General features: G+C 44.3%; 1 protein-coding gene across 1 annotated transcript in view; it reads left to right on the forward strand.

The window, feature by feature from the left end:
- Nucleotides 1–22,129, forward strand: part of LOC124564815 (inter-alpha-trypsin inhibitor heavy chain H4-like) — a 208,243-nt gene that overhangs the window by 63,290 nt on the left and 122,824 nt on the right. The window contains exons 5-6 of the mRNA XM_047131013.1: nucleotides 1,781–1,895; nucleotides 5,323–5,483. Of these exons, the coding sequence (XP_046986969.1) occupies nucleotides 1,781–1,895; nucleotides 5,323–5,483 (276 nt within the window). The remainder of the gene's footprint in view (nucleotides 1–1,780; nucleotides 1,896–5,322; nucleotides 5,484–22,129) is intronic.

Consider the following 22,129-nt stretch of genomic DNA (forward strand, 5'->3'; position numbering starts at 1 on the left):
CAGTATATACTGTACTTCCTCGATTCACCGCCAGTTGGCCCAATTGAAGGAAGGTAATGTTGGTTTCGGTGCTTGTGTTGACATGCGGCTCATTGCTCTACAGTACTAGCATTAAGCACATCAGTACGTAGCATCAACAGGTTAGTGTTCATCACGACAGTGGTTTTCAAGTCAGTGCAATGTTTACAAATGCGGAGTTGGCAGATGCCCATTTTATGTATAGATTAGCACGGGGCAATAGCCGTGGCGCGGTACGTTTGTATCGAGACACATTTCCACAACGAAAGTGTCCCGACAGGAAGACGTTCAAAGCAATAGATCGGCGTCTTAGGGAGCACGGAACATTCCAGCCTATGACTCGCGACTGGGTAACACCTAGAACGACGAGGACACCTGCAATGGACGAGGCAATTCTTCGTGCAGTTGACGATAACCCTAATGTCAGCGTCAGAGAAGTTGTTGCTGTACAAGGTCACGTTGAGCACGTCACTGTATGGAGAGTGCTGCGGGAGAACCAGTTGTTTCCGTACCATGTACAGCGTGTGCAGGCACTATCAGCAGCTGATTGGTCTCCACGGGTACACTTCTGCGAATGGATCCTCCAACAATGTGTCAATCCTCATTTCAGTGCAAATGTTCTCTTTACGGATGAGGCTTCATTACAACGTGATCAAATTGTAAATTTTCACAATCAACATGTGTGGGCTGACGAGAACCCGCACGCAATTGTGCAATCACGTCATCAACATAGATTTTCTGTGAACGTTTGAGCAGGAATTGTTGGTGCTCAATGGAGCACGTTATCATGATTTCATACGGGATACTCTACCTGTGCTGCTAGAACATGTGCCCTTACAAGTACGACACAACATGTGGTTCATGCACGATGGAGCTCCCGCACATTTTCAGTCGAAGTGTTCGTACGCTTCTCAACAACAGATTCGGTGACCAATGGATTGGTAGAGGCGGACCAATTCCATGGCCTCCAAGCTCTCCTGACCTCAACCCTCTTGACTTTAATTTATGGGGGCATTTGAAAGCTCTTGTCTACGCAACCCCGGTACCAAATGTAGAGACTCTTCGTGCTCGTATTGTGGACGGCTGTGATACAATACGCCATTCTCCAGGGCTGCATCAGCGCATCAGGGATTCCATGCGACGGAGGGTGGATGCATGTATCCTCGCTAACGGAGGACATTTTGAACATTTCCTTTAACAAAGTGAAGTGACGCTGGTACGTTCTGTTGCTGTGTGTTTCCATTCATGATTAATGTGATTTGAAGAGAAGTAATAAAATGAGCTCTAACATGGAAAGTAAGCGTTTCCGGACACATGTCCACATAACATATTTTCTTTCTTTGTTTGTGATGAATGTTTCCTGAGAGTTTGGCCGTACATTTTTGTAACACCCTGTATATGTAGAACACCGGGCGAAGTGTTATACTTGCGTTTAACCTCCTGATTTACGTCGAGTTTATCAGACGCTTTTGAACCCGTTTCACTTTTGTTAACTATTTCGGTATATATATTTCAGTACGACAAGTAGTATCAATGCTCTGGTTAAGTACAACCTATACGTTTCCGCCAGTATTCCAATGTCATTCGGCCCGCAGTGCCCGTGAAACGTAGATGACGCTTTCTGTTTTCTGTATGTCCTTTCATGTGCTCATCCGAGGGCCGAGTTACAGTTTGTAAGTGAATGGTGTACTGCAGGCTGCTTGTCGCGCGGCGACCTGCCTCAAGAGTGGTCCGGCTTGTAACGTGCTGTCCCCGGTTACAGGTGGTGAGGGACCTGTCAGTGGAGGTGCGCGTGGAGGAACAGGCTCCCCTGCGGCTGGTGCAAGTACCCCGCATGCGGAGTGACAACGAGATCACGGACGAGCCGGACGATACCAGTAAGTGGCGCACCGCGTCTTATGACTGTGTGACCAACTGAGCGATGACATTCCATGCTACGCTCGCAAATTTCTATCTGTGAAGCAACAGTTTGGATAAATATCATTCGCACAATACCGAAGACAGCAAGGGCGGGTAAGTGCAAGAAATGTCACATATTCAGCTTGAGACTGTATGCATCTAAGTTGCTGGTAATAGTAATATACAGAAAAATTGAAAAGAAAACTGAAAACGAACAGTGTAGCCTTTGGAAAGGTATAGGCAGCACACTACGTATGCTTAGGTGGCGAGTGTTCATCAAACACAATGGTACCGTCAGGAGTGACCCAGGCTCCTATTCTCCATATACATAAATGATCTGACAGACAGGATGAGAATCAATTTACGGTTCTTTGCTGATGACACTGTGGAGTACTGGAAAGTTTCCTCGTTGAGTGACCGTAGGAGGACACAAGATGACTTAGACAATTCAGTTCTTGGGACGAATGGCAGCTTGCTGTACATGTAGAAGAACGTAAGTTAATATGGATGAGTGGGGACAATAATCCTGTACAGCTTTAATAGGGTGCTGCTTGAGATACATCGATTAAATATCTAGGCGTAACGTTGCAAAAATGATATGAAGTGGAAGAAGCACGTCAGGTTGGTAGTAGGAAAGGCAAATCCTCGACTTCATTTAACTGTGAGAATTTTGGAAAGTGTAGCTCATCGATAAAGGAGACAGCGTATATAACGCCAGGGCGACCCATTCCTGAGTACTGTTAATAATGTTTCGGATCCCCAACAGGTCGGATTAAAGGAAGACATCGAAGCAATTCAGAGGTGTGCTGCTAGATTTATTACCGACGTGTTCGATCAGCTGGTAATCGTTACGCAGATGCTTCCTGAACTCAAACGGGAATCCCCGGAGGGAAGACGACGCTCTTTTCCCGAGGCACTATTACGGAAATTTGAGGCTGTAAGAACCACGAAGAAAAATGAGGGCAATTAGGGGTCGTAAGGAGGCATTTAGACTGCCATTTATCCATCGCTCCATTTACGAGTGGAAGAAGAATGGGAATGAGACGTAGTGGTACAGGGTACCCTCTGCCATGCACCACACCGTGGCTTGCGGATTATGTATGGAGATGTAGACGTAGATTTAGAGACAGTTCTGACGTTGCACTTGATAAATGAAGAAAGACTTAAGAAAAATCAAAACACGTTCGTAGAACTGATCGATGTCGAGAAAGAGAAATGCAAATTCATTGTAAAATTGGTGGAAGCTATAGGAAAATACGGATAGCATATAACATGTACAATAATCAAGAGGGAAGAAAAGAGAACGGAGGACAAGAACGAAGAATTCGGATCAGAGGTACAGGCTTCACGTATATCGTTCAGTCTATACATCGAAAAAGCAATGATTAAATAAAAGGAAGATTCATGTTTTGTATTAAAATTCAGGATATAAATGACGATGCTATTACTAGTGAAAATGAGGGAGAATTACAGAACTTGTTAAATAAAGTGAAGAATATTAACCACATACTGTGGATTTAGAGTAATCGAAAGAAAGACGAAAGTAATGAGGAGTAACAGAAATAACATAGCCAAGAAAACTTCGAAGCTGTGAACCACTGAGAACACGAAGTGAAGGAATTCTGCTACCTTGGAAGCGAGATAACAAATGACGGACGAAGCAAGGAAGCATAAAAAGGAGACTAGCATCGGTAAAGAAGCCACTCCGGCCAAAATAAACCTTATAATATCAAATATCGGCCTCAATAGGAGGAAGAAGTTATTGAAACTGTACGTTTGGAGTATAGCGCTGTATGGAAGTGAATCATGGACTGTTGGAAAACTGGAAAACAAAAGCGTCGAAGCGTTCGAGATGCGGTGCTAAACAAAGTTTCTGAAAGTCGAGTGAACTGATCAGATAAGAAACGGAGAAGCTCTCCACACAATCGGCGAGATAAGGAACATGTGGAAGTAAGTGTCAGGATGATAGGTCATGTATTAAGAATAGGGCATGTGTTAAGAATAATTTCCATGGCGCTGGAGGGAGCTGTGGAGGATAAAAACTGCGCATCAAATGGTTGATGACTTCAGGACAAGTGCTACTCTGAAAGGAAGAGGAGAGACGCCACACCCCTACAAATGAATTCCTTCTCCAACAGGAAGGGGCATCGGTGTGTGGTGTTGGTCGGGTACACAAATCAGTAGACCACATGTCGACAGAATGCGTAATGTTCCCTAATATGACGGCTGTCCATCTGTTCTCTGTTTTGGTGACAACAATAGTCGTTTCCAGAATGAATATTCTGTTGAGTGTTCGCTGACAATTCCTGGCAGACTAAAACTGTGTGCCGGACTTGCGCTCGATCATGGGACCTTTGCCTTTCGTGGGCAGGTGCTCTTCTGACTGAGGTACCCAAACAGGCCTCCTGACCTGTCTTCACAGTTTTACTTCCACCGGTACCCCATCTTATACCTTCTTAATTGGATCGAAGTTCCCCTGCATACCTTGCGGCACTAGCACTCCCAAAAGAAAGAACATGGCTTAGCCACAGCTTGGAAGACTGTTCACACAATACATTTTCATTCCGAAGTACAATGTGCACTGTTTGATGCTTTCTGGCAGGTTAAAACTGTGTGCCGGACCGGAATACGAACCTGAGACCTGCGTCTTTTGCGGGCAAGTGCTTTATCGTATGAGCTACCTAATAGCTCCTCACGATCAACCCTCACGGCTTTGTTTCCACCCGTGCCACATGTTCTGTCTTTCAGATCAGCACACACTACGCTGTAGTGTTCAGGAAACAATCCACCAGGCTGTGGCTAAGCGTTGCGGCTATGCTCGGTGAACACCAGGGGCAGATGCTACAAGAAAGTCGTTGTGTAATACTGTGATTTTTACTCTAAAAATTCTGTCGGGCACGTACTAAGAGAAGCTAAGCAACATATTACTTCATCCTGAATATATCTAGTGTAGTGACCACCAAATTTGAGCCCATACTGAAGGGAACACAAATGGAGCGAAAGTATCTTCCGCCACACACCACAGAGTAAGTAAGACGGTAGATGGACATGTAAAATATACGAGTTGGTAACTCTACGTTGCAAATTTCTTTTCTTTTAACATTTTCTTGCGAGACCGTTTTGTTGTGGTCAGACAATATTTAAGAGGTACTGGAGTTAGTGGAACGGACTTGATGGTTTCAGGAATCACTGTGTGGTATAGTTCCACGTCAGTCTGCTTCACATTTTAGCTGTTATGCCAAGTGCTGTCCCTGTACGAGTAGATGAAATAGAAAACTGGACGTAAGAGCCTTGCTGCCAGAATATCGTATTGCCAGTGTGGTAAACAAATGATGCAAACTAGGTATTATGATGAAACATAGAAATTTCCGTCATGTGCCGCGTTCTCTGCGCTGTCTGTTGCAGCGGACCCCCTGGCGCGCATCGAGCGACCCACGCTGTCCAGCGCCATCGTGCGCTGGTCGTCCACCGAGGAGGAGCAGCGGCAGCGGGGCGAGGAGGGCGTCTCCGGCCAGCTGGTGGTGCGCTACGACGTGGACCGCGATGCCAGCCCCAGCCAGATACTCGTGAGTCTCCACGAAACACCTCACTGCTCCCCCAACAACACACATTCGCAGCTGTGAATATGTACCCATCGAGTACAAATGAAGATCAGATTCAGCTCCATCATAGTAAAACCACAAAATATCGTGCTATCATTAGATACTGTTTCACAAATGCAGCTAGTGAACTGATGTCGTGCCGGTGGAATTAAGATGAGTAAAATTTAGGACGCAAAATGTATTTGCGAAATTAATGTGCAAAACTGCGGGAAAGGACAGCACTGAAATAGATAGGAAACAACTAAATTATTGAAATATTGTTACAGAAGAGAGGGACTTAGTATCCGTATGCCAGTATTGAAGAAACACAAATGATGTTTTATTTGGCTATAGGCCAAAAAAGATTATAGAAACCAATAACTCAAATTGGATATAAAATAACTTGAAGTACGTCATCTGCAAGTGATAAAAAATTGTTCAAATGGCTCTAAGCACTATGGGACATAGCATTTGAGGTCATCAGTCCCCTAGACTTAGAACTACTTAAACCTAACTTAAACCTAACTAACCTAAGGACATCACACACATCCATGCATGAGGCAGGATTCGAACCTGCGACCGTAGCAGCAGTGCGGTTAAAGACTGAAGCGCCTAGAGCCGCTCGGCCACAGTGGCCGGCTGGTAAGTGATAAAATTGGGAGGGAGAAGGGGAGGGGCGTAAGTGAAATGGGAGATAAGTACGGAGAGGAAAGGGAAGGGAAATTTAATTAGTTACAGTGCAAACGTCATAATAAATTCCTAGAAAAAAATCCACAGAACATATACCAAAGTAATTATAAAATACAATAAAGATGTATCCAGAACATTAGGAATTACGTAATGCGTGGTCTACAGTGATGACCGACATATAATCTCACACAAAAGGAAGGTAAAAGTCCCAATAAAAATTGTTTTATGCTCTGACATTTCTGTGCCGGGGCAATAGTACTATTTTCATGAGAGGAGGAAAGCTAGCTTTGCGTCGTATTTATCCCATAAACATATAATTCATCCTAATACACAGTCTCATAAAGGTATACAGGGCTGAAGTTATGCAGACAGTATACGTTGCTAAACTAAATACTTTGACGTACCTAACTAAGGGCAGGACACAGTATATTTTGTTGCCAACTTAAGTTCATACAAGTTGTATAAAATGGGCGACGCAGTTTCAGTGCATAAATCTCAACATAATTTGTTGACTGAACCGAACAGGGGGTTGAAAATCATTGCACTCATTGTTTGTGATGGGATATAACTGATGTTCCATCAGTACTCTCCACGCTATATTCTTCGAAACATGCATTTCATGGGCAAGTTGAAGAGTGCTTATTGATGAATCTATTGCCACGCTGTGGCAATTCTGTCGTCAGTTGATTTGACTAATCCAACTTCTACAGACGACGAGGTGCCGTTCATATGTCTGTGCAAATAGGGCAATACAGTCAACAAACATTATCAGGAGCGCATACATACAAATATTATACTTACTGGAATAATTACAAATGTTTATGTACAAAAAGTTGATTTACTCAATAATGCAAATATTCAACTCTCGTGTGGCCATTATACAAAATTAGTCGTACTCTTTTCCAGTGCACATTTACTGATTAGGTTTAAATTATGGTGAATATCTGCTCCCGAGCGTAGTCTCTGCTCCGTGGCAGTCTTGCATTAGCGCTGGGCTGCTGATTTCCCGTCGGAATCGTCGGCGGCGAGTGTGATGATTCTTTTGGTAAGGAGGTCGATTCTCCTTAGTTGGAGAGCTACGATAGAACTGCTGAGATCAACGTAACTCGGATTATGTCCTGGTGTACACAGTGATGTACTTGTTACAGGTGGCCGCTGATATACCGCTCATGTCAGGATGGTATCAGGTGGGCATCTGGGGTGTTCCTCCTACAGGTAAAATGATAAATGCCATGATTCAGGGAAAAAATGGGTTTTATTCCAAAGAACTATTTTATTCCAAAGAACTACCACTAAGGGATACAATGCTCATGAAAACTGGCTACGGCCGCGGGGTGAACCGCCCATGGTACGGTAAGAGCAATAGGAAGGACTGGTGGACGGGTTGTACACACTTGTGAGAACGACACTTGTGAGAAACTGGAATGTGGCTACACTTGTGAGAAATCCGGGTTGCTAAGAGACCGGCACAGAGTGTGTCGCAAATTCTGCGCCACTACCTGCTCGGCCACTACCTGCTGCCACTTGGTGTGACTGAGCGTTCGACTTGTGCCGGCCCGGGCAGCTGCCGAGGGACATTCACACTCTTCCAGTGCAGCCAGGTTACATTATTTCAGAATTTTTTGGGCAAGGAAGAATAGCCTTAGTCAAATTATAAATCGGAGCTGCTTTTGCCCCCACGATATCATGTCAACCATTAGCCGTAGCACAGTTATGCGTAAGAGCTTTGTCATTGGAATTTTTGTTCTCATTAATCTTACATAGGTCATAATTTTCGCTCAACCTCATACTTAACTAAATATTTTACAGAAACTAGAGAAACCGAAAACGTTTTCCATCTTTCAACCCCCCACCCAAAATTTAATGTGATAGGAGTGGCAACCTTTTAACATATATTAACAGGAGCTAACTAAAGAATTTAGTTCTCGGTAGAAACTTTTTCTTTAATTATTTCGAAATAAACCTCAATTTTCCCGTACCAAGCAGGGAAGTGTACTGAGGTCTAATGTGAGTCCTGCTAGTGGTTAGCGTTAAGGAATGCAATTTATGTATTGAAACAAGATGTATTCATCGTCCACTCAAGCAGACATTGTTTCTAAAATTCTCTACACAAAAATGCTGATTGTGATTGTTAGAAAAGTTATGGCTTGTCAGACTTCATTAGTGAATCTTTTACAATTTGCAAGAGACATGTAGCCGACTTTGTGTCGTTTCCAGGGAACACCACGAGGAGGTAGTCTCTCTTCGTCCCGCGTTATATTTATTTACAATATTTGCAGGATGATTATTTATTTGCAATTTTTACAATAGGGCTATTGGCGTGAACTTAGCCCCTTTTCAATATTCACAAGTGTTGCTGTAGGTTCAGCCATTTCCTTTTCATTGTAATTTCTGTGCATAGGGCACGCAAGTAAGAAATGATTTTATATTGTCGTCAACTTGGAGTCTTGTAAGTCTATTAGAAACTATCTCATCTGTCTTAATTGCGGACTTCTTTCTTATTTTCCGACCTCGATTTAAAACTAGTCGGTCAATTCTGCTGAGAATTTTTACTAAGGAGTAAAAATTTGGATGAACCTTCGAAATCAATGTATTTATCCTCCGAGTCCATCCTTCTGAAACATTGTTGGTGCGGTGACGCCTTCCTGCGCAGTTCCATATATCTCTTGGCATGTCTTCATTATCCAGCCACCCAGCCATTGTTTAACAAAATAGTCGTAAAAATCCTGCAGTTTTTCATTATCTGGCGTGCTCTCCTGAACGCATAGCCACCCATCGCCTAACATGTCCAGGGGAATGTGAGCTAAAGCGGAACACAATCTTATGTGAAAATGAATTTCTTCGTTTTCCTTGTAGGCAGCAACAAGGCCGCAATTCTGCACTTGCTTCCACAAGCACTGATTGAACTGGTAGTTGCAGCCATCAATCTTTGCATCAGGAAACAAATGTGCTACTGATTGGATGACTGCAGCTTCAAAATCCATCATGATAGCTATAGGACTCCATCCAGGAACGGTTGCTCTTAACAGCTGTGAAAAATCGATCGTACGTTTCTCGCTTTTTATTGGGTAGCAAGGCGCACACGGTTGGAACTGTGCTTGTTTCCTCCTCAGAACAAGAAATATCAGCATGAACAATAAATAATTGTCAAAACTGCTTGCTGGAGCTTTTGAACGCTCCATCAACAAAGAACTAATTGCAGTCTGTTAAATAGGATTTTCCCCTTTCGCTGGCGAACACCTACATCCTGTCATTTGGTCCTCTGTCGTCATCTGCAAGTAAAAATTTGCTCCCATCATTCATTACCAAATGATGTGCTTGCAGAAATATTCCTGCAGCATCGGTCGGATTTTGTGTAGATCCCGCGCTTTTTGCCTGATGCGTTGCAGCGATCGTTTTGCACTCCTGTGTGACGGCAGTGATGTGACGATGCAGTACTGAACTGTGGTGCACTACCTGTTTGGTGTCCCTGTAGACCTCCCGCTACCTGTTCGGCCGGGTCTCCTCACAAATGTCGCTCCTCACAACAGTCGCTCCTCACAAGTGTCGCAACCCCCTGGTGGACACGTACAGAGGTAAGGACGCTCGCAGGCAAGAGTGCGACCCTCTTGCGTACCTCACATGACGGCACCCCGTCCTCCAATTGGCGGGTTTGTGGCACAAAGTTGGCGTCTCTCATTCAGCAATGCCGTGGTGGCGTCCCTAGCTCAGCGTAATACCGTGGGAGCCAGCCACAAGTGCTGCGGCGTAGTTTACGTAACAGCTCACGGCACTGCCTAAGTTAAAATAATGAAAGTAGAACACAGTAGAAAATTTTTACCATTTTTACCCGTTATCATATACAATGCATCATAGTTCCTGTTGTGCTGGTGACATATACACGCCTGGAAATGGAAAAAAGAACACATTGACACCGGTGTGTCAGACCCACCATACTTGCTCCGGACACTGCGAGAGGGCTGTACAAGCAATGATCACGCGCACGGCACAGCGGACACACCAGGAACCGCGGTGTTGGCCGTCGAATGGCGCTAGCTGCGCAGCATTTGTGCACCGCCGCCGTCAGTGTCAGCCAGTTTGCCGTGGCATACGGAGCTCCATCGCAGTCTTTAACACTGGTAGCATGCCGCGACAGCGTGGACGTGAACCGTATGTGCAGTTGACGGACTTTGAGCGAGGGCGTATAGTGGGCATGCGGGAGGCCGGGTGGACGTACCGCCGAATTCCTCAACACGTGGGGCGTGAGGTCTCCACAGTACATCGATGTTGTCGCCAGTGGTCGGCGGAAGGTGCACGTGCCCGTCGACCTGGGACCGGACCGCAGCGACGCACGGATGCACGCCAAGACCGTAGGATCCTACGCAGTGCCGTAGGGGACCGCACCGCCACTTCCCAGCAAATTAGGGACACTGTTGCTCCTGGGGTATCGGCGAGGACCATTCGCAACCGTCTCCATGAAGCTGGGCTACGGTCCCGCACACCGTTAGGCCGTCTTCCGCTCACGCCCCAACATCGTGCAGCCCGCCTCCAGTGGTGTCGCGACAGGCGTGAATGGAGGGACGAATGGAGACGTGTCGTCTTCAGCGATGAGAGTCGCTTCTGTCTTGGTGCCAATGATGGTCGTATGCGTGTTTGGCGCCGTGCAGGTGAGCGCCACAATCAGGACTGCATACGACCGAGGCACACAGGGCCAACACCCGGCATCATGGTGTGGGGAGCGATCTCCTACACTGGCCGTACACCACTGGTGATCGTAGAGAGGACACTGAATAGTGCACGGTACATCCAAACCGTCATCGAACCCATCGTTCTACCATTCCTAGACCGGCAAGGGAACTTGCTGTTCCAACAGGACAATGCACGTCCGCATGTATCCCGTGCCACCCAACGTGCTCTAGAAGGTGTAAGTCAACTACCCTGGCCAGCAAGATCTCCGGATCTGTCCCCCATTGAGCATGTTTGGGACTGGATGAAGCGTCGTCTCACGCGGTCTGCACGTCCAGCACGAACGCTGGTCCAACTGAGGCGCCAGGTGGAAATGGCATGGCAAGCCGTTCCACAGGACTACATCCAGCATCTCTACGATCGTCTCCATGGGAGAATAGCAGCCTGCATTGCTGCGAAAGGTGGATATACACTGTACTAGTGCCGACATTGTGCATGCTCTGTTGCCTGTGTCTATGTGCCTGTGGTTCTGTCAGTGTGATCATGTGATGTATCTGACCCCAGGAATGTGTCAATAAAGTTTCCCCTTCCTGGGACAATGAATTCACGGTGTTCTTATTTCAATTTCCAGGAGTGTATAATTTGTCGTTCGAATTTATAGTGGTTTCGCTCCGCCTGGAGAGTGGGCTGCTCCGTGTTACCTTCGTGGCTAGAGGGAAGGCTAGCCTGCGGCGTAGTTGCGACCATACGACTCGCAGTCACAATACGCACTATTTCCTCAAAAAGCAATTAGTTTTATAGAAACTTATCTTATTCTCTTTGGTTTGGATGTTCAGTTTCTTCATCCATTTAAGTCTGCTGTGATGAATTACCTCTAATTATAGTGATGCCTGTCGCGAATAATTTTCTTTGTGTACTCTTTCAGCTTTCTTGGTACCACATCCCGCAACGTTAAATACATGTCTGGTAGTCCCTGTAATGAGTACTTCTCAGCCTTCTACAAACGGTCATGAAGAGCAAACAGTGGTTAACTCCACTTCGAACGCTCCACACACTGCTATAGTAGCAACTCAATAACTAGTGCCTTACACACACTGCTCGTTCAAAACCTCGTACTGCCTTAAATATTCACTTCTTAACGCAGGGTAAATATTCCAAAACTACTGACAGGAGTGTTTCAGGCCTTGCAAGCATTCTATTTCGAGGAGCTTCGACATACTAATCTCGGATCACTCGAAACTAACACCTGAGAAACGGTTTAGCTCACTACTTTTGCGTTTTGTGTTTGTACGCAACTGAGAAGCTGGATCTATTTAGCATCAGACGGAATCGTCACAACACTAAAAAATAAGGACATTTTGTATTATCCAGAAAATTGGAGGGCATACATGAATCCGTACTTTGACAACCTGTAACTGATCACTGTCTATCTCACAAAATAAGTTATCCTTTTTTAGGCAATGTGAGGTGAAAAGGCGACCAAAAGTGTAACGCAAAATTATTTCTGATCTCTCTCTCTCTCTCTCTCTCTCTCTCTCTCTCTAATTGCGTGGCGTGTTTCACAAGTCATGTGGAACGTGATCGCAATGGAGCAGTTGAGTGCACAATCTTTATCGGAGTTCAATTAAAGATCCTGTTATGTAAAGACACCAAAAACTGTAACACAATTTTACTTAAATGAGCAAAACTATCAGACAAATCTGTAAGCACTTTTAAAACTGCATCTTCGATCTGGTGAACTAAATGTCCACAGCCTTGTAGACAATCAGTTGTCAACTTCAACAATTCAGAAGATGTTATCATACGAATTGAACGTGATGATAACTACTGCTAAGAGGTGTCTTTTTTTTTTTAAAAAAAAAAAAAGAAAAAAAAAACAAGTAAGCCAAGTTTTCTCACCGTGATCTACTGGTCGGCAAATGTATGTGTACATGGCAATGGCTTTAATTTAGTGTGTTTGGGGCAGGTGACGTCTGTGCTTTTCCAACTGCTGTAGCGAATACGGTTCAGTTCATTATGAAGGGTTACCACAACAGGAACGAAAGAAGTGAGTCTCCAATAAACAGAGAGAGAGATATCCGTTTTGCACATGGGATACTTGGTCACCCATCTACATTTATTAATAATGCTGACATGCACCAAACAGCTCACAAGAAGCTGACAGTGTTATTAAGTCTGAAATTCACAAGTCCCTACGAAAAGCTACAGGGCTGCCGTGATACATTCATCTGCCTGATCATCTGTTGGACTAGAGTATGTATGTCGACACTGATATTTCCACTGATAATACCTTCTGTACCTACATGTCCATAAGGTAGTATTACAGAATATGTCCTATGTGAATATGCTATTCCATCTGATTTTTGCACTCAGTAGCTCAGTAGCCAATTGGCTACGGATGCATCTAACTCTGATGTTGGCAACGTAACATACATAAAAAGAAATCTATTATAAAACTGAATAATTGTTTGAACACCACTGTAATTTCCTAGGCCTGGTGCCATTGAAGGTGCTATTCCGTTTTCTGCCTCCAATCTTTGAACCAACTTTTTCACATAGCTATAGGGGGACAGAGCCACTTGCACTCCGAAGAAGTGTGCAATTTGGCATTCACCGTTACTCGCATAAACACCGCCAAAGACGAAAGAAGTGATAATGACAATTAAAACTCCTAGGACAGTCCAGGGATCGAACCTGTGGACCCGTGTCGTGGCACTTCACCACTGAGCCGCAGAACCATCACATTGTACATATAAACAGCCATGCCGTCTCCCGTGCCGCCGCCAGTTGCCTTAGGTTTCTCGGTTGAGGATCCATGGTGCGAACAGCCCGATCGAGATGGTCCCACAGATTCCCGATTGGGTTTAAATCCGAGAAGTTTGGTGGCCAGAGGAGTACGACAAACTCATCTGTGCGAATGCCACGAAAACATTGCCCAGACCATAACGCTCCCTCTTCCTTTGCTTTCAGACGTTTCAAGCCATACACGCTAGTGGATGTCCGTCCTATGGAACATAAAATGTGAGTCATCTGAAAAGGGCACCTGTCATCACTTATTGAGGGTCATGTTGCTGTACTGGTGTGCAAATTCCAGCCCTCGCCGCCAATGAACATCAGTGAGCATGGATGCATGATCCAGGCGCCATCTGTGATGGCTCATATGCAGCAACGTTCGCTGAACAGAGGTTGAGGTTGGTAGCTTCTTGGTTCATCTGAGGGCATCTTGTTCTAAGGTTGCACATCTGTTCACCCGTACACATCTCCGCAGCCTTCATTCAAAAAGTAAGAAAGCACAAGCTGATCACCTAACAGAGTGTTTACTTGTGTAACTACAGGGTGTTCGGAAATTCCTATTACAAGCTTCTATGACCGGTAGACGGGAGTGATTACATAACATTTTCAATAGGAACCGTGCCGTGTGCGTTCTACCACGTATTCAATTCATATGTTCAGCTCATCCACTTCTGCTTGAGAAAATGATTTAGCCGTGACACAGTACAATTATTAAGTAATAATTGGAAATTAAGCAACGAAACCTATTTAGCACTTAGGCACATTTTTTGTATTACGACTTAAGCATTAATTGTTTACATTGGTCCAAAACGGAAAAATAATCCAGCATTCTGTACATTCTATCCTTCCTTCACCATATCGTCTGTGGAGCTGTTTTCTATACGCGCATGAGAATTGAGGTGGTGCCACATCATGCTGAAACCACATTTCCTGACGGAGAGTCACACAGCTTCCAAGAAAGGGTCCAATACTTTTTGTAGGAACACCAGGTATGCAGGACCAGTTATCTAGAGTGGAAGGAACTATGGCCCAACCATATGACCCTCCGAGATACCTGCCTACACGTTAATACCAAATCAGTGCCGAAATCCCTGAACATGAGTGGCTCCAGGGTTTCCATCTGCCCGGACAAGGCTGTTCCGCAAATTCAGAACACAGTCGCTAGTGAACTTATATTCACCTGTGTACAGAACTCGATGTGGAAATAGGGGTGCGTCGATGCAGATGTGTAGGAACCACGTGCGGTAGGCAAAGCGTTGTGGAAAATTGGCTGGACCCATAGTGTGTGCCCTTTTTAATTTGTACGGATGTAATTGTTACTCACGCAGAACGACCCAGACGATACTGTGACTAACACCCATAGTACGCGCAGTTGTTCGGGTACTCGTTGAAGTGTCCTCTTCATTGTGATGCAGTACATCTTCTTTAAATTCGGGCGTTCAACGTTGCCGTGGAGCACCTCGCGGTGAAGGTACCTTTTTCTCGACGCCGCTCCGTAACTCGGGCAAAAAGTTTGCGCGATAGCGTACTACGTTGCGGAAAACATTCGTGATACAACGGATTAGCAACTCTTCCGTTACCTCAACTTCGCCATACACAAGCAGCATGCCAGTGTATTCCGAAAACGAGTACCAAACGATGTTTTCTACATGGGATACATCTTGCAGCAAGACAGGACTTAAGTGATATTAGGCGGCCATCTGACGTAGTAAACGTCATCCTGTCTACCCTATTGCATACCAGCACAAGCAGCTCTGAGACTTTTCTCTTTCCCTCAGCAGACGTGGACGCGTTACAAACCCGAATTGAAACCGTCGTCGGACATGAATTCCCGCTCAAAATATTATCTACTCACTCCCCTCTACACGTCTTAATTTCCAAACACTCTGTACAACAACAAAACAGTCAATGATATTATATAAACATAGCTATAAAGATAATGTGCTCAGGACAACTATTTACAACGTATCTGGTCTTCCACATCCTCTCCATCCTTGTCGTCCTCCAGAGGGACGACCAGCTGGACTGGCCTAGTAACATCTCTTTTTATCCAAGGTAATGAGGACAACGGTTCAATCTAGCCCGTCTCCAACTGTCCGTAGTTCTTTAGCTCTGTTGCACATGTGGCGGTGAAGTACTGTACATCCTCTTGAAGGACAATGCAAATTAATAAAATAATAAAAAGGTTGTGTATGACGTAACAAGTAGAAATTCGTGTATAAGAGGTAATAATTTATTAATAATTGAGACGCTATCTTTTACGTATACTATGAGGCTATGCTCAGTCGTCTATCTTGAGAAGCTCTGTAGTTCGTTAACGCACTCAACAAAGTTCAGTGTTCGTAAATATGTTAAGTTCGAATTTTTAACTTTTAGTTTCCCCTGATCCTTTTTAGGTCTATTACGTCTTCAATAGTTACCCGTAACGGATGCGAAATGGACATTAATCTTGCTAAGTCTTCTTGGTCCAGAACTGGCTTCGATTGAAATATTCGACAATTAATTAACTCCAAAATATTTTTATATTTTATACTTTATAAATTGTATGTAAACTGTACAAAATACTGTTCCATTCTCTTATACAAGCCAATAAAGGCGTACAGCTCAGACAAGTTTCATCACAACAAGAGAAAAGACCATATTAGAAAGGTAACAGAAAGAGATCGTAAAGATTCACTTTTTCATTTCCACTAGTAACTGTCTGATAGTTTCAATGAGTCCACTGTATCTGTTATTTAAAATCGCAACTATGTTTCTCTAATGTATACGTGCTTCGTCTTACAGATTTTTAGAGTGACTTTTTTTCACAAATTTTTACTTACCAACTAAATAATATCACCTATCTCTAGTCCGGACCTCCAGTGGTTGCCAGTGTGCTTAACTTGATGGAAGGTCTGAAGACGCAATAAATACTCTTTGCTCTACCACTTCCAAAAGTCGTCGGTTATTTTCTGGACCATCTTAAATTTCTTTACCAAGTCTATTGTTTCTGCTGGCTCGAGGACCGTGGGTAGAATGATAAGCCTTCCTCCCACGGAGAAATGAACTTGGGTAAGCACTTGGCTCACAGTTTGTATGATGGGTCTTGCATTGAGGACAGCTTCTGTGTTCACAATTATAGTTTGTAGGCCTTCCTCGTCCATGCTGCAGCGCCCCAGTAACTCGCGGAAGCTTCGTTTAATCGAGTCAACCATCAGCTCCGACCATCTTCCCCACCAAGTCACTCGTGGCACTAAGAACTTCCATTTGATACGTTGTTTTATAACGAACTAGCATGTCTTGTCAGCAGAGCCATACTTCTGTTAGCTCCCGGTTGGCTGGATGTGAAGTTTGGACGTTGCCATGTCGACAAATAAACCGTTGGAAGGCTAGTAAGATACGGTCCATTGTCTAGTTGGTTGTGTGTTTTAAATGGACCGCTCTAGTTACAGCACAGGTGATTAACATGACATAACAATGATTTATAGTGATGCCTGATTTCGAGTGTAGGGCCCCGAGAAATTAATTCTAAAAACTTCAGAGGGCTTGAGAGGTTTCACTCCCTAGCTCGTAATAGCCCTTCTTTCTGTTGGCCAGTGATGTAACTGCAAGTGTACAGGGAAGATGACTACGTAGAAGCGTTATGATCATACGATGGGCTTGTAGTAGCCACAAAGTTTCTCTTAGTTATAACAGAATCACTCGTACTCCAAGATGTTGATTGTTATGTGTGTACATGATCAGAAGATTGGTGAAGTGACGGTTTCCTTCTACAATAATGGGTGACGTTCTTCGATAGACGCCTCAGCGTGTTGCAAGCAACCACCTAAACGTAATAACTCACCATAAATATAGGTTTTATCTTAGACGTGCTAGGAAGTGGAAGACCTTTGCATAGAGTGATGATTTCTGATGAGAAGCATTATTCCTGAGAGTTTTAATCCGATAAAGACGAGATTCTGATATCTCTTCTGCAGTAAAGTCTTCGCACGTGCCTGTTTTCCGAAGAAGCTTTCTTATGAAGCGAAGCACGTAAGCAGTAGTTCGTAATAATTTCCAGTAAGAGCTGAATCTGTTTACGTGAGTGATCGTGGAACCCGAATGACTGAAGTCTGAGGAGTTTTATCTAACTTCCTAGCTCCAAATAAAATTTTACGTACAAAGTTGCGTGATGAATGCTCGGCTATAAATTAGGATATAGTGATGGCCATGGTGGACCATATCACCAGATGTCCAGTATTCGCAATCTCTGAGGTGTGAATCCTCTTGAAACTAAATTCGCTGTGTTGTCTTCGCCTGGATAGTGTCTCCAATGAGACGGTGCGGTGAGCGTTTGTGTTTCTGACACTCTGTCGCATACAAACGTTTTCCTTGTGGCGTGATCACCCTTTATCCATCCAAGGATTACATCGGAAAATGTCAAAGTGTTGTGTTTCTAAGTTTGATATTGTAGTAGCCTGGCTCCTGTCAGTGCTGCTAGCAGTTCAAGCTACTTTTACTACACATTAGTTCGGAAATATTATCGCAAGAAGTGATGTATAAGACGGCACCACATTCTCTCTCAGATGTATCACAGAAAATGTGAATATGGAAGCCATCGTTCCCTGGCTGTTGAATCCTCCTTGGAATGATAATATCAGATACCTCAGGGAGATTTGCCATCCAGTTGCACCACCTAGCCGATAGCTTGTGAGGCAGGAGTTCGTCCTAGCATGAAACAGATGTTTTCTACGATGGATATTGAAGTTATCAATCCCAGAGAGTCATAAGGACCTGCTATTGCTCTTAGTAAATTTATTTCTGTTGCAATTATTTCTGCAAATTTTGCGATGACTTGCCTCTGACTCACTGAGAATATGTCGTGTTCCTAGCTCCTTGTCATCCCTAGAATCGTGACTTTCGTTTGGATATCTCTTCCTTCCACTTTATAAACTGCGGATAACTGTTGCGAATTAGTCACCCACATCGACAGAGTCAGTTTTATTTTCTTCATTACTGAAAATAACTCGCAACACAGAGGGACTGAGTTGCTTTCCGATTCGGTCTCGCAGCAATGATGCATCCAAGTACATGTTCTGATACAGTAAGGCATCTGCTGCGTGGAACTGAAACTGATAATCATATGTTGGTTGACGAATAGTAGCTGAAGGGAGAAACGGGATGCATTCGAGACCGAAACGTAAAAGTGACGATCGATGAATTTTCCTTTGTCCTGTATTAGTGTGACCTCCAAGCATGTTATTTTTGATCTTGTACCAGAAGAAACTAGTAAGATCACTATCACCGGGGTGTAGTGAGAGCTGCAGAAAAGCTTGAAGAATATCGGTAATGATTACAAAGCCTCGCAGCCGAAGTATTATAAGGACCTCAACCACCTCAGGATACCGACTACTAAAGTGTCATTAAGAGCGTTGTGTTATTTGGGGGAGGAGACCAAACTGCGAAGTAATCGGTCTCATCGGATTAGGGAAGGGTGGGGAAGGAAGTTGGCCGTGCCCTTTCGAAGGAACCATCCCGGTATTTGGCTGAGCGATTTAGAGAAATCACGGAAAACCTAACTCAGGATGACGGAACGTGGCATTCAACCGTCGTCCTCCCGAATGCGAGTCCAGTGTGCTAACCACTGCGCCACCCCGGTCGGTTGTCATTGACAGTTCGTGTTAGGAACTGTCAAAGACTATTTGCCAGTTTGTGCTGCCCTGTCTTACTCGCTTTACCAATAGATGAGGCAAATAAAATGAACTTGTGGATTCTTCTGTAGGAGGCACTCTCCGTGATCATTTATAACTTATTCTAAAATTAAGTTGTCATAAACGTGTTTTATGTCATCATTTTCTGCATAGTCTTTTCTGTAAGGCAGAAAAAGCCCATTGGCGTCGTGAAAGTTGTCAGATAGAACGACAGCGGATTTTCGAGGAAGGCCAACTACTCGCCGTTGGTCTATACGAAAATCTTGAACTACCGCTGGCTCTTTTTCACTCGTTAATCGTTCTTGATCGGCGTTGATTCCGACTGCTTCTAAAAGCTACGTGCAGTGTCCCAATTCGGTTCTTCAATAGCTAAATTAATGAGATTACAGGCTGCGTGCTTAGCTTAAACATCTGGGCGATACTCACTGAGAATCCACCCGTGTTCAGAGAGCAACAATGCTTAAGACGGAGAAATGTGTATTGACGCTGCGTCGTCCACAATTTCTTAGTAGTGACCCGCTATAATAAGGAATTCAATAGGAATACAGCTTTCCACTTCTGGGGGGGGGGGGGGGGAGGCCGCCAACTATAAATGCTTAATTTTTTATTTATCATAACATCTTTGGACACTGCATGATGTTCCGTGAAGTAATGTAAACTTTCGAAAGCATAGAGCCTAACATGAATGCGTCTGCGTGTGTTACTTAGCTTGAAACGCACATGTCTACGTGGCTCAGTCGTGAAAGAAGATTGGACTGCATCTGATGATAAGGGCCGAACATCAGTAACCTTCAGGTTTAAATTGTCGACCAGATTTCGGCGAATGAACGAGGATTGGCTGCCTGCATACAATATACCACGTGTGAGTTACCTTTCGCCTGTACGCTCTATTTACAAACACGCGTGCCGTCTGAATGGGTGTGAAACTTGAGCGCCCCGTGACCACATCGCCCACTGAACTATTAACGCGGACGCCGAGAGAATCAGATTGTTTGCTGCATGTCTTAGGTTGGTTCGAATAATCACAGAGTGATCGGAGATGAATCCCTTTCCAATAAGAGCATGCGGCTCTTCCTTTCTTGGAACAGTCTTCGTCAGCGTGGCAAAGATAAAGAAGACACAGGTTTCCCGATTTTAAGTTAGAATCTTGAGGCGCTCTGGAATATCCTTTACCACCTTGCAGTCTTGTGCCCAATGATCACTATGTTCGCAAAAAAACTCAGTAAGACTTTACGGTATATATGGTCTTGTGTTTCGAACGGCCTTGCTTGAAGTTAACGGTGAGACATGGTGCGCCAACAGTTTATCTGCCGGAAGTACTTGCTGTGCTCGTCAATGACGTTTTCTTAGGTAATTTCTGCGCAGTGAGTGCACCATCAACTTCTTTCTCTAAAAATTCCATTAAACGTAGCACATCCCCTTCGGATAGTTTCTCCGTCTTGACATGAATTACCGAACGCCAACAAATGTCTACGGGGAAAGAGAGAAAAAATTTTTGGAGTGAGAATCTTACGATAGACAACACCCAAAGATTTCTGAGCTTGGATGCATTTATTGCGTTCTGTGAATGTCGAATTAAGAGTTTCAAGACATTCACTTCTTCTGTCCGCCCCCGGTAACTGAGTGGTCGACAGAATGTCAATCCTAAGGGATTGGGTTCGATTACTGGCTGGGTCGTAGTTTTTCTCCGTTCACGGACTGTGTGTTGTGTTGTCCTGCTTATCATCATTTTATCCCCATCGACTCGCAGGTGGCGGAAGTGGCGTCAAATCGAAAGACTTGCACCCGGCGAACGGTCTACCCGACGGGAGGCCCTAGTCACACGACACTTAGTCTATGCGTTTGCGGTCTCCATATCTTGTGTGAAGAATTCGCTTAGTGTCTTCGTAAGTAGAAGTAACCGTTGATATCCCATCACCGTTGTCTGAGCTTCCCTAAGAGACATCCTGTTAGGAACACGTGTTTGTTAATAGTAGACATAGAAGAATTCCTATTGATACAGCTTTCAAAATGTTCCCAAAATCTAGGCCAGGTCTCTATGTCTACAGAGAATGACTCAAGCTTAATAGACGGCAGCTTAATTAACGCAGGGATCTAAAGCACAGACGAAGCTGGATCAGTCATACACAATGCCGTGGCAGACGTAGACAATTTTTTACTCGATAGCATTTTGAGCTTTGAAAATTGCGTTGTCGAGATAGTCATCGGAAAGAAATCCGTGTTACACTCCTCGTCCAAGACAATAACGTCTTGGAAGAGAAGTATTTTGACAAGCTGTGATAGAAATGAAGCTATAATATCCTCTAACGGTGTTGATGCGTCTTACGCCACGCGATAACAAAGAACACGTGCCAGAACAAGATATTATTTGAAGCGTGCTCGCGCAACTGGCTGCGAGCAAGCAGCATTGTCCCTTACACTCCCTCTATCCCTTGAACTGAGAGAGCTTTGGTTCGATGGTAATCATTGTGAAAAGATGTAGTCTAGCTTCTGATCTTAATGAGTGAACGATTCTTATTTTGTGTGAGAATAATAAGCCAATAAAGCAATTTGCAGCAATTCGGTTCCAAGAATTATGGAACCTGTACAGAAAATTGAAATAGAGATCAACATAAACATCATTTCCGCCCTTTTCATTGCTCATGAAAACCACGCATTGCATTTTCAAACACCATTCAGGGAGACCTTCAGAGGTGGTGGTGGTCCAGGCTGCTGTACACATACTATCCACAAGTTCATCAAGGCACTGTTGGTCCAGATTGACACACTCCTCAACAGCGATTCGGAGCAGATCCCTCAGAGTGGTTGGTGGAT

The sequence above is a fragment of the Schistocerca americana genome, chromosome 1 (assembly GCF_021461395.2).
Source record: "Schistocerca americana isolate TAMUIC-IGC-003095 chromosome 1, iqSchAmer2.1, whole genome shotgun sequence".
NCBI lineage: Eukaryota > Metazoa > Arthropoda > Insecta > Orthoptera > Acrididae > Schistocerca > Schistocerca americana.